General features: G+C 41.5%; 1 protein-coding gene across 1 annotated transcript in view; it reads left to right on the top strand.

The window, feature by feature from the left end:
- The window catches only part of ELP3 (elongator acetyltransferase complex subunit 3), a 96,450-nt gene extending 83,980 nt beyond the window's left edge, over positions 1–12,470 (top strand). Inside the window, exon 15 of the mRNA XM_080796813.1 lies at positions 11,218–12,470. Within this exon, the coding sequence (XP_080652939.1) occupies positions 11,218–11,294 (77 nt within the window). The 3' untranslated portion in view covers positions 11,295–12,470. The remainder of the gene's footprint in view (positions 1–11,217) is intronic.
- The last annotated feature ends 1,195 nt before the right edge of the window (positions 12,471–13,665 follow it).

Below are 13,665 nucleotides of genomic sequence, written 5' to 3'. Positions count from 1 at the left end.
GAATTAGAAGATTGTGGGTTCTTCTATATCAAACACCCTATGAAGGAAAAAAAAAATAACCTTTCTAAGAGCTATAGGATAACCAACCACCATCAGCCTACCCTAAGTTAACATAGTAGCTTTTAGCTTTTATTTAGATTCTCTGTATCTGCTTATAAGTTACCTACTTTTATTTTTTGTTCAATTTATCTGTTCTTATCTTAGTATAGCCATTTCAGAATGGATAGAGGAACTTTCAGGCTGCCTGGTAGCAGGTTGGGTCTTAGAGCTCTACTCAGGTATTCTCTGTATCTTCCAAGATCATGGAGAATAAGGTACTAATGTGCTGTATTTTTTTTTAAAGATTTTATTTATTTATTTGACAGGCAGAGATCACAAGTAGGCAGAGAGGCAGGCAGAGAGGTGGGGTGGGAACCAGCCTCCCCGCTGAGCAGAGAGCCCAATGTGAGGCTCGATCCCAGGACTCTGGGATCATTACCTGAGCCTAAGGCAGAAGCTTTAACCCACTGAGCCACCCAGGTGCCCCAATGTGCTGTATTTTTGACTTGCAATAATCAACTGCTTTGAAGAGCTAAGATTATATGTGGGTAACTTTATAAGTTTTTTTTTTTTTGTTTTTTTTTTTTTTTTTAGAATAAAGGAAAAAAACCTCTTTCAAAGATTTCAGGTCATTGAGTTAATTGGTTCATTTTCAAATGTTTGGAATAAAAGCCTTTCCCCAACTCTCATATGTGTGCATTGTTGAAGAGTGAAATATTGCCATCCAACTAAGAGATCAATGAGATGTAATAAAGTCTCATTTCAATAGCAAATGAATGAAACTAATGAATACATTTGCCTTGTATTAATGCTGCTAGGCACATATCAAGCACTCAATAAACAGTTGATTAATTGAACCCAAAAGTAATTAAAACAGTTTCTTTATTTTTATTCCACTGATTTTTAAAAAATGATCATGAATCATCATCTCAGTCTTTTGCGCCTCGTTGGAAAAATCAGATTTAAGTTTCAAAAGATAGATTTAGCATATTTTCTCTTTTCATGTTTGGGTCTAGGAATGTGATGTAGGCTGAATTTTAATTCAGTCCAATACATGACTAGCAATGAAGGGGACAGCCTTGTGTCTTAGCTGAGGTAGTGTCAAAGAACTGGAATGCTCCAGATTTCAAATTCATTTTCCTACTTCAGACATGAAAGCATCTAAATTATTAGGTCAGAATTTTACTTTCCTTGAAGAATTCCAGCAGATAAAACTCTTAATTTCTAGCTCCTAGTATGTATTCAATAATTACATGATATTAAATTTTTTTCATGTATTAAATCACATTAGTAATTTCATGTGCTTCCTTTGTCCAGTTGGAATCACTAAACCCAAATTTTTTTGATATTCCACATACATGAAGAATATATTTCCTTATTTAATAAACAAGCGTTCACATAGTTAAAATTACTAAATCTTAACTAATCTGTCATTTTTAAAAGTTGACAGTAAACTGTAACAAATAGGAAAGTTCATTAACTGCTAAACAATAAATTGTTTAACCGATGCCTATGTCGTCCTTACTTAGGTCAAGAACATGTGCAGCATCCAAGAAGTACCCCCTCTTGACCCCTCCCATCATCCTCTCCTCCCACCTCCTTGCCTTCTTCCTTCTAGCAGCAGCCCAGCTTTTTTGGTATTTTCTTCCATGTATTCTTTTTATACTCCCATTACCTAACTATGAATCCCTTAACTGTAGTGTAGTTTTGTTCTTAGTTTTAGATAAATGAAATCATTTTAGTAAATTTGTTGTTCTGGCTGCTTGTGTGCAATATTATGAGATGAAGTCATGTTGTGTGTGGCTGTGTTCATTTTCACTCATTTTCATTGATATATAGGATTCCATTATGCAAATATCTCACAGTTTGTTTGATTCTTGCTGGATATTTGTATAGCTTCCAGTTTGTGCTCATGAATATTCTTATATATGCTTCTTGGGGCCCATGTGCAGACATGTTTGTGGGCAGTGCACTAGGAGTGGCTTGTTGGATTACAGGGAGTTACAGGTATATATAAGAATCTACAAAGTGGTTTACTATACTGCTTCCAATTTTTACTGCCACAAGGAATATATGAGTTTTAGTTGTTCAGTATGTATGTGGTGGTATTTTCTGTAGTTTTAATTTATATTTCCTGATGACTGATGTAGTTGACTGCCTTTTCGTATGTTTATTGGTCATTTAGATATTTTTTGAAGTTTCTCCATGTGTGATATTTTTTTTAAATCCACAAGACATTATTACTAATATTATTGTTATATACATTCAATATTCATTTGGACTTACTGTTATATTATAATACTGTTATACTGTTATAATACTGTTATATTATAATACTGTTATAATACTGTTATAATACTGTTATATTATTTTCTTTGCTCTTTATTTTCATTGATATATAGGATCCCATGATATGAATATATCATAGTTTATCTGTTTTATTATTGATGGGTAATCAGGTAATTTGCAAATACTATTTTCTTTATGCCTAAAGAATTTACTTTAGTAATCTACTGGTAGCAGACTATTCAAGTTTTGATTATATGACGTGTCATTATCTTATTCTGTTCTTGAAAGCAGTTTTCACTAAGAATTCTGGGTTTGTATTTTTTGGCTTTCCGCACCTTGAGACTCTTTCCACTGTCTTTGGCTTTTAATGATGCAGTTAAGAACTCTGAGGTCTGTCTTCAGGATATCTCTCTGGCTGCTTTTATGATTTTGTTTTTTAATATTGTCTGGTTTTAGAGTGTGTTTTCTCTAGTTTTACTATGGTGTTCCTGAGTATGGGTTTTCTATGCTTGGGTTTCTTTCATTGGGGAGTTGATTTTTTTTTTTTTTTTAATGAGTAATTTTCAGCCTCTATCCCATATTGTCTATCCCATTTTCTCCCCACTTCCTGGAACTGCTGTTAAACATATGTTAGACCTACTCATTATATCCATTGTGTCTCATACCCTCTTTCCCTACCCCCATTGCTTTGTTTCTCCATGTGTCATTGTTGATAGTTTCTTCTAATTCGGTATAACCTACTGCTAAACTCACTCACTGATGCCTTAGTCCTCATTTTTCAGTTCTCTGATCTAGTATCTTTTTCAGCCTTTCTATCATGTTTTAGTTTTTTGTTGCTTTTAAATAGTCTTAAATTCAGCCTCTATCTCAGTGAACTGTAGGAAGCATAGTTCTACAGTCTGCACCAGAGGACCTCAGATCTGGAATACCTGTAGCCTTTTGTTACCCTGTTGTCTTGTTTCTAAGTATATCTCATCATTTCTTATTTGCGGAACATTTTATGAGAGAATTTGCTTTCCAGAATACTTCAAAACCTAGATGATGTTAGCTTCATCCAAGGAGGATCTCTGTTTCCTTTAGCCAGAGCATCTAAGAGCACTAGTTGTCCAAGAACAAGGCTTGAGGTTTATCCAGGTCATGTGAAGGACATATTCCCCCCCGCCCCGCCGCTTAGCAGTCCCTCTCTCCATTTCAAAGTTGAACCTTTCAGAGACAATCCAGAAAGGGAATTGTTAATCTGGAGTCTGTACCTTTATCAGGCTCTGGATTCAGACTCCTTTCTGTTCCTTCATTTTCTTGAGTCTTAGAAGCAACTCTGGCTTTCAATTACTCCCACAGTGCAGAGCACCTTTCATGGAGAGGCGTGAGATGAGCAGTATTATAGCTAGTTCTTTGCTTCTGTGGCCACATGACCCCTACTCAGTCCCACTTGTCTCCATCTGTTCTCTGTAGATCTCAGCTGCCCTTCCTGGATTGGCAACCACCACTAAGGTAGAACAGTCTACTCCCTTCTTAAAGCTCACCTTTTCTTCTTATTCTCTGCCTGATAATAACTATTAGACCTTTGGTGTTGTATTTTTTAGTGGAAGCATTTTGAATTTGTCTAAATTTTTAGATTGTTCTCAGCTGGCAAGTTGATCTTAATCATTTGTGTGCCACAGTCCAGCCTGAAGTCACCTTGTTTTCTATAAGTTTCATACTCCTCCTGACTTGACTGCCCTTCCTCTGGGATCTCGGTTCCATCATTGTTCCATCTTTGTTGCTTTTTCCCTCCAAACTCCATATGGTATTTTTCTTCATTTTAGAAAGGGTGACAATTTATCAAGTTGTTACTGAAAAGCAACAGTAGGTCTCACATTTGTAAGCCGTATCTGCTTACAAAGTTTGTTATTGCCTATGTTATCAGACCGTTTTATGTAACTTTTCTTACTGAGCCCTATTAGTGAGATGAAAATAAGGTCACTGTTTATTTAATCTAGTGATTTATCATAAATGATACTGACAAACTAGACACAGGTATGAGAGTTAAGTTGATGAAGACAAGCCAGTTAGTTGTCCATTCTATGCTTCTACTAGAGCAGACTTGACATTTAAAGCCAGAGTGGGGGAGGTGGCTGGGGCACTTATCCACAACACCCAGTGTCACCCCAGCTATAGCTTAGCAGAAATACTGTGAGCTGTGGAGACAAGGGACCTGGGTCTGAATTATGGTTCTGTTTCCTAACTCTGTGACCTTTTGTTAGCACCCTTTCTGGAACTCACATTCCTCATAAGATAGTAATTCCAATCGTGTTAGGGTTGTGTGTGTGTGTGTGTGTGTTGCGGGGGGGGGGGGTGTCTGTTGTTTAAGATTTTATTTTAGAGCAAGAGCATGCTGGGGAGCCGGGGAGGGGTAAAAGGAGAGGGAGAAATCCCAAGCGGATTCTGTGCTGCGCACAGAGCCTGATGCGAGGCTGGATCCCAGGATCCTGACTTCATGACCTGAGCTGAAGCCAAGAGTCAGACGCTTAACCACCTGAGCCATCCAGGTGTCCCTTTGTTAGGTGTTTAAGTTGGTAGGTCAGATATCTAGATGCAATTCCTGGCATTCCTAAAGCTTGAGAAAGTTCTTCCTCCTCCCGCTTTATACTTTGTACTCAATCAGCTGTAACGTTGTTGGCTTCCTTTGTTTTGAAATGGAGTTAGGTGGGGTGTAGGCTCATCTCCTGCTTCTGACTTACTTTCTCTCTTAAAGGGAATAGGTGTTTTCAGTTTTCTCAGCCTCTACTTTGGTGGAGGGTTTATCCTTTTAGAAGGAAAGGGCTGAGGTAATAAGAAGCAAAGAGCTATTTTGTACCCAATTCAGGCACCACACTGACTAGTTTACTCCTTTTGCTTACTTCTTCCCCCTGCCTTTGTTTTCTAAAATAGAATCATAGTGGAATTTAACAGATTTGTTCCATTTTCATTAATCTTAAGGTTTTGTGATTTTTATTCCCCCACTTGTGCTAAAGATCATTAAACAACCCATAATTAAGCTGCTCCTTTAGCCAGTGGCTGAGGCAGTGGCATGTAGGTACACACTTCGTGATTTCCTTTCTTTCCTTAATATTAAGAGTATGCAAAACTTAAGCTAAATGGTATGCATCTTTCAAAGAAAGAAAGGAGAGGGGGTCAGAAAGCAGAGGCATTTTCACCCACTGTGAGGGGTTTGAGGCTTGAAGGTATTGGGTACAGAAAAAGGATCAGAGAAATACTCTATCCCCTAGTTCCCCCTAAGTGGTAGGGTCCCAGGAGGTGGGCAGCTCATGGCAGCCAGCCTTGGAGCAATCAGCTAGAGATCATAGTTGGGTAAGGAGCACTTCCACATAGTGCTGACCGGCTCTCTCTTCCTGTCACCCCATCAGAGTGCATGGCATCCCAGGTCTTTACCTCTGTCCTGGGGGCTGCGTTCTGTGTAAAGTTCCTGCACACAAGTAACCAGGTTTATGTTCTCCTTCAAAAGAGGTATAGGTCCTGGGGCACAGGTGGAAGCCAGGAGGGTAACTACAGAGGCTGGTCGCTGAAACCGAATCACAGAGTATCACTCCAACACATTTCATGATACTCTTCTTTCACCATATCTCATTTCATCATCATCAGAGCCTGCAAAGTGGTGAAGATAGAACATTTATCCAGCCTCTGAGAGTAAGAAAAAGGCCCCCAAGATATACGTAACTTCTGGTTGTGGGTTACGGAACTTGGAGGATGAAAGGAAGCAGGCATTTGGCCCACCCCCACTCCTCCCCATCCTGACTGCTCTGCTAACAACTGGCCATAGGGCACCCTGAGGGCTGCTGTGTGTCTGTGCAAGTCCTGCTTGTTCCCCCGCCCAGGGCTTTGCAAGAACTCAGTTACACGCACAGCCCACTGCATCTCTCCTCAAGGGCAGTAGCAGCTTTAACGCCGAGGCCTGTGACACAGCCTGCCAACGTCAGTCTGGGAGGCTGGCTGACGTCAGTTGTGACACATAATTGCTTGTTGGCCGAATAACAAGAGGAAAGTTACTGTGGCAGGACTGTTTAGAGCCCTGCTCAGCACAGAGTGGGGATGGGAGCAGGGTGTGACCTGCACCAAGTCTGGGTGATGGTGTGTTCTCCTTCAAGCTGGCTAAGAGCACTAATGCTTTTGCCAGTCTGTTCTGCAGATTGTAGAAACAGTGGGGGGGAGCACATAGAAATACAAATGGGGAGTATTTTTGCTTAGTTGGTTAATACCCAGTGGAGGTCAGACTTCTCTCCCCCAAATTCTTAGAACTTCTCAGAGCTTCCAGAAGTAGATTTTCCATCTCAGTGCTACTACATGTTACTAAAAACAAGGATAGGAGCTTGAAAGTATACCTTTCCTTCAAAAAAGCACAAAGCCTAAATGCGTCTTCTCAAGCTGGTAATGGTTTCTAGAGCATGTGCCCTGTATACAGGCAGAAAGGGAGAGCTCAGGGAGCCTGTATGCTCACTGGGAGTCATGACTAAGGAAGGCTTCGTTGTGCCCCTGTAAACCTGTTCTTCTCAGCAACATGCTTAAGAAATCTGGACACACTCAAGGTGAGGAACTTTTGCAGTTATCCGAGGCCTGGCTAGTCCTGTCTCGGGAGCGGCTTCTGTGTCACTTCTGCAGCTGGTTGTGGTGGATAGATACGGGTTGACGGGTTATAGCATGTCTCAGGAAGTAAAGCCCACTGATCCATGGGACATCTTCAGTCTGGAAATTGATAGTGAAGAAGATACCATCATCTTTATTTGAAAGAAGGCAATTAAACTGTGTCTCCAGTGACTAAGCTGAGCAGAACTGGAAGGAAACAGATGTATTCTGTGACCTCCTCTGAGTAGAAAGCTAGAAGCATTAGCAGTCTGGCGGATGAACTGATAATTGTTGAAGGAGCTGGGTAATGGGTATGTGGAGGTTCAATATGCTATCATCTTTACTTTTATATATCTGAAATTCTTCATAGTGGATTAAGTCCATGGAAAATGGCATCTGCTTTGTGAAATTAGAATATATAAAAAACCAAATATTTCTTTAAAAATTGGAGGCAGTTTTATTAGATATAATAGTATAAATTGAAAAGCAGACTCTTAATCTTTAACATAACAAGGTGGAAAATTTGTAACTTGATGAAGAAGTCCTGCCCTTAAGACCTTTTACATTGAGTCATTCCCACTGACTGGCACCTAACAACACAGAGGCAATTTTTTCTTTTTCTTTTTTTAAAGACATCACCCAGGAGCACAGTTCTCTGTATGTATACCACATAATAACTGTGAATACAGTACAGTATATCTGCAAGCATTCATTGCATGTTCATGATATGCCAGGCGCTTATTAAGCCCTAATGATGGAAGTCATCGACTTTATTTAAAGAGCTTACATTCTGGGAGGGGAGCTAGACATGCAAGTAAAATAAAGCACAGCATGATTACCAAAACAACAGGGCAGTAAGGAAGGGATGCAGCTAGCATAGAAAGAGGGGCTATGATTTCTTGCCTCTTTGTGGATAGTGGACATATGTGCAAGAGTCTCCTGGTGGTTTGTCCAAGTGGGCGGTTCAATGTGAAGTGGGCCACTCATCCTATTCCTTCTACCTTATTTTACTGAATTCTCTGGACAAATTGATCTCTCAAAATACATTGAAACATCTATTAAATGGAGTGTCCCTCTGGAGCTTTATTTTTTTTAATTGAGACACATGTACGTGTTAAGCACACCATTTTTATTTTTTAATAAACATATAATGTATTATTAGCCCCAGGGGTACAGGTCTGTGAATCGCCAGGTTTACACACTTCACAGCACTCACCATAGCACATACCCTCCCCAAAGTCCATAGCCCCGCCTCCCTCTCCTTACCTCCCTCCCCCCCCCACCTGGCCACCCTCAGTTTGTTTTGTGACATTAAGAGTCTCTTATGGTTTGTCTGCCTCCCAAGCCCATCTTGTTTCATTTATTCTTTTCCTACCCTCCAAACCCCCCACGTTGCATCTCCACTTTCTCACATCAGGGAGATCATATGATAGTTGTCTTTCTCCGATTGACTTATTTCATTACGCTAAGCATAATACCCTCTAGTTCCACCCACGTCGTCACAAATGGCAAGATTTCATTTCTTTTGATGACTGCATAGTATTCCATTGTATATATATACCACATCTTTTTTATCCATTCATCTGTTGATGGACATCTAGGTTCTTTCCATAGTTTAGCTATTGTGGACATTGCTGCTATAAACATTTGGGTGCACATGCCCCTTTGGATCACTACATTTGTATCTTTAGGGTAAATACCCAGTAGTGCAATTGCTGGGTCATAAGGTAGCTCTGTTTTCAACTTTTTGAGGAACCTTCATGCTGTTTCCCAGACTGGTTGCACCAGCTTGCATTCCCACCAACAGTGTAGGAGGCTTCCCCTTTCTCCGCATCCTCACCAGCATCTGTCATTTCCTGACTTGTTAATTTTAGCCATTCTGACTGGAAGCACACCATTTAATTTTTACATGTAAATTATGTTCCCATGTAGCTACTAGATTAGAACATTTTCAGCACTCCAGAAGACTTTCTTCTTCCCTCTTTCAGTCCATACCATCTTCCATATGTAACCAGTACTCTGACTTCTAGGACAATAAAATTAGTTTTGCCTCTGTCTGAACATTGTGTTAACAGGTGAACTTGTGTTAACCTTTTATATCTGGTTTCTTTCATATATGTTAGGTCTGTGAGGTTCATCCATGTTCTTAACAGAGAAAGTTCCTTTTTCATTGCTGTGTAGTATTCTATTATGTGAAAATACAGTTGATCCATTCTGTTGATAGATATTTGGGATATTTCCTGTTTGAATATTATAAATTATGTCTTTTGTTGGATGTAAGCATTCATTTCTCTTTTCACTCAGGAGTAGAATTGCTAGGTTATAGGATATGCTTACAGATACAGAACTTTAGAAGAGGTTGTGTACCTCTGGGGGGTCTGAGCTGCCACCTGACCCGTACGGTGTTTTTGTTTTCCCCTTGCTCTACAGAACAGAACAGTAGTAATGATTAGAACAGAGACCCGGTGCAGTTGTGCAGGATGGAGTATCAGTAATCCTTGATTTCAAAGGGGAAGTCTCCAGCGACCTATTCTCATGGGTCAGTTTTGTGACCTCTGTCATGCCAGCTTTAGTTCCATTTTCTAAACACTTGAAAAATTTTGAAGGGGATGGGAAACAAAACATGGTGGGAAGGCCTATTCCTAAATAGCAAATGTTTGGACTAAAGAACTAAGCTAGACTTGAAAGAGCTAACAATTATTTGATTCCAGGCACAGTCCTCTGCACTAGGAATACACTTGATCAACAAGGTAAATAGAACTTCCACCACACAGGGAGGCAAGCAGCACATAGTCAACCGTGAGGAGAGCTGTGGGGGGGCAAAGCACCTTAAAGACACATGTCGTTTTCACTCACATTGCACACAGTGCTCTGTGAATACTTAAACTACCAACACCAGACGCAGCAGTTTTCCACACATCAAGCAATTCTGCAATACTAGCTGGGTGTCCTGTAATTTAACTCCATTCCAACACTGTCTCCCTGGAGTTAGCATCAGATCCCACGGGTTAAGGGCTCAAGCCTGCAAGAATGTCTTTACTTCAGATGCCCATTGCAAGTCCAGCTTGTTACCTGTGTGTCTGACCTATAAATGGAAGTTTCCACCACCCCCCTCCTCAGGTTCAACTAATTTGGTAGAGGGAACAGCATGAGCAAAGAGACCTGGAAGCAAGAGAAAGAGCCAGACGTTCAGAGAGCCTGGAAAAATTTTAGATTCACCAAGGCTGAAGCATAATGTTAGGGAGAGAGTTGTAGCAAGAGATGAAGCTAGAAATATAAGCAGGTACCAGTTCATAAAAAACTTTAAAAGAGTAACAACAGCAGCCAGTGTTTCTGAGGAATCGGCCTTTTTCAGACTCTGAACTAATCACATTTCATAGACTGTGTCTTGTTTAATACTTGACACCCTTAAAACTTAAGTATGTTATTACAGACGATCAAATAATAGGGAAGTTAAGTAACTGGCCCAGGCAAAAGACCTATACAATGACGGTCTCTAGGTCTCAGACCCATAGCAGACTGATCCAAAGTCCATCCTCTTAACCACTCCTGGAGATACTGCCTGAGATGCTGTGCTCTATCCTCTTAGGAGCTCAGCGTCTTATGTGTAAGACTCTTTTTACTTTAGGAACACCACTTAGGATAGTGTTTCTCTAAAGAAAGTAAGTTCCTGGATCTTTAGTACTGACTTACATCAGCTATGTTGTTTAAATGTGTGCAAACTTAAAACTGGTATGAACTCCTCGTACTTACACTGCTCATACATGAAAGTAAATATGCCAGTTAAGACAAACAAAACTTTAATAAAGTGCAAATTGAGTAGCATTGATTTAATGTGATCAATATTTTGCTGAAATTGTCACTCACGCTGCGGAGGCCGGTGCGGACACTAAAGCGCAGCTCTTCCTTCTGGGCCCTTTTCCTCCTGGCGCTCCGTGCAGACCCCGTTTCCCACGCCTCTTCTCACATCTTCCCGGAAACGGTACTGCTGTTGGCTCCGTTGAGAATGTGGACATTTCATACGCAGATCTACCTCCTCTCACAGGGAGGTGTCCGCAGGATTGCAACACGCGAGGCTCTGAAATACAGTTTCTGTGTTTTAATACAGCTTGAATTCACAATAATAAAAATGTTCCAAACTTGTTAAGGTGAGATTCAGTCTGGACTGGAATTTGGTCTATGAATGGAAGAGGGCAGCTGTGAGGGGAGTGTTTGCTGGCTTTTGAGGGTTTTACGAAAGTTAGACTTCGTAGAGACTTTTCTTAACTTCGGTTTTCTGCTGCTTCACAGGGGTCGGCACCAGGAATTATTACAGAAAGATTGGCTACAGATTACAAGGTCCGTACATGGTAAAGACACTGAAGTAATGGCCGCACCAGCTCACCTTGATGCAGTCTCCTCCCCGGCAGAAAATAAAAATTCAAGATATTTTGAATACTCAGCAGAGAGGCTGAGCTAAACAAATGGACCCAGCCTGTCTCCCTGGCAAGGAGCTTCACCCTTGTCCTACAGCTGCGGAGACTGGAATCTGCTCTCAGGGCCAGGCTGGATGTCTGCTGACCAAGCCCACTGAGCTTTTGGTGCTCAGAGCTCCCACTCGCCCTCCTCTGCATCCTCTCAAGTCACATATCCAGTTCCTAAAGTCTGCATGAAGCCTGCAGTTGACCTACTTTGACTCATGCACAGTGACGAAAGCAAAGTAACTCATTTGGACACCATCATTCGTGAAAGAAAACTAGCTATTGTCATTTGAGGAATAAACTTAGGAGTAGATTATTTATGTACTGTAGGGACAAAAGGATTAGAACATGAGAAAACTGTTGGACTTTGATCTCTGTCCTTTTATTTGATGTAAATTCTGGCAAAAGGAAATGAGCTTTTGTTTTAATGGAAATCACTCTGATTCCTGTGCTGATGTTTGAAAGAACAGTGTGATGAGGAGAGAGGAACTGAAGTTGTCGGTTGGTGTTTCCAGCCTGAAACCAGCCTTTCTCACTTGGGAGTCTGCTATCTGCAATGGGCCATTATACACAACCTTTATTTCACAACTTGTCTTGTCTGTACTCTCTTGACCCCTACAAAGCAGCAAGGGCACCACTTCTCCCCAGAAGTGTTCCCCTGTTGTCTGTCCTGAGCAGGGAGAGTCTGAGCTGCCCTGCCTGGGCGGGTGTGGCCCTGAGTCCAGATGCGCTTCCACAGAAGCCATTTCCTGCACCATAATTCTTTAAGATGGGTTTCGGTGTGCTTTAACAGAAGAAAGGTAAGAGTTCAACGCCTACGAACGCAAAAAAGTGGGAAACAAGCCCAAATCTAAAAACAGGGAAAAGATTGGCTTTTTCAAGGGTTCATATTCTAGAACTGCCTCTTTGTAACTTCCAGGTGATCTTCGAGGGAGACTCTGCCTGGAGATGGCCAGTTCTTCAGAGCATGGCTTACCCCTCTGCCCCCTGGCTTCTGTGGCATTTTACAAAGGTTTAGTAAATGGAATTGATTCCCCTGAAAGGTTCGAAAAATAAAATCTTCAGCCTACAGAGAAGAATCATATAAGGTGTTTCTCCTTTCCCTGTTACACACATAGTGACATTTGCTGTGAATCCATGACACCGCTGACTTCCTCTGGGCGCCGTGTGCTGTTTCATTCGGCGGCCACACGGCGCTTGGCCTGGGTGTTCTCGGGCGCGCTGTGTAATCTAGCTACTTCTCACTTGTGCTTGTTTTTCCTTTAAAAATGAAACTGTTAAACTCACGGTGCGTGCACTGCACTAGCTGTTAGTACACGTAACGGGGCCGAGGGACCGGAGAGTGAACTAGCCCAGCCTTGCCTCTGCCTGCAGTGTGGCTGCAGCTTCCGCAAGAGCTTCTGCACGTCCGGTTGCTCGTCTTCAATGTCCTGCTGCCCTAAAGAGAGCCACACGTGTAATGTACAAACAGGTCCCTTGTAAAATTGTAAAAAGGCTTAAAGTAATAACTTAGAGCAAGATTTTAAGACAAAATTGCCTAGGAACGTGCCCATTTCTGGTGGCTGTCAGCCAGTGTCCCATCTGGATTTTCCATCTCAGGGCACAGGAAAATACCTTTCTTTCTAGCTCATCCTCAGCCTTCCTTGGAGTGAGTCTCCTAAGCTTGTGTAAAAGCTGCAAAACTTTTAAAGCTAGGAGGGATAGAGGGAGAGCAGGCAGAACTCTTGTGGCCTCTCCTGCCAGGAGAGGCTTCACCTGCTCTTCTGACTGCCCAAGGCTTTTCCTGGCGTGTGTGGTGCTCGGCACCTCCACAGCCTGGCCAGCCTGGCCCTCTCAAAAACATGCCCCTCGGTCCCACGGGCTGCTGCTTGAGAAGGGTCGGCTGGGCAGGACCTGCCAGCCTCAGCACGGAAGCTTTAAATCTTGTGTTTCTGATCCATATTGAACATACCTTAGTAACCACCTCAAGCCTAGTCAAATAGCTCTGCTTTTAGTTCACCTTGTTAACTCCCCTGGAGAGTTGGGGTTTTTTTTTTTTTTTGTTTTTATTAAACCATATCAAAAAGAGACTGAAATCTGAGTAGAAAATAGATTTTAAAAATAGGTTATCACCAAGGGAAGGAGCCTGGTAAAGATACGGTTTCTTAAAGTTGGGAATGGATCAGGTCCCTTTAGTGGAAAGATTTCTACTGACCCAAAGGAATAACCTAAAAGTACAACTTAAGAACTAAAACCTGTTCTAGGAAAATAACTTCAGATTGCAAATTTCTATTTCCAA

Source organism: Martes martes, assembly GCF_963455335.1.
Source record: "Martes martes genome assembly, chromosome: 2".
NCBI classification, from domain to species: domain Eukaryota; kingdom Metazoa; phylum Chordata; class Mammalia; order Carnivora; family Mustelidae; genus Martes; species Martes martes.
Note: the sequence above shows the minus strand (reverse complement) of the source record. Positions and strands in the feature narration are given on the sequence as shown.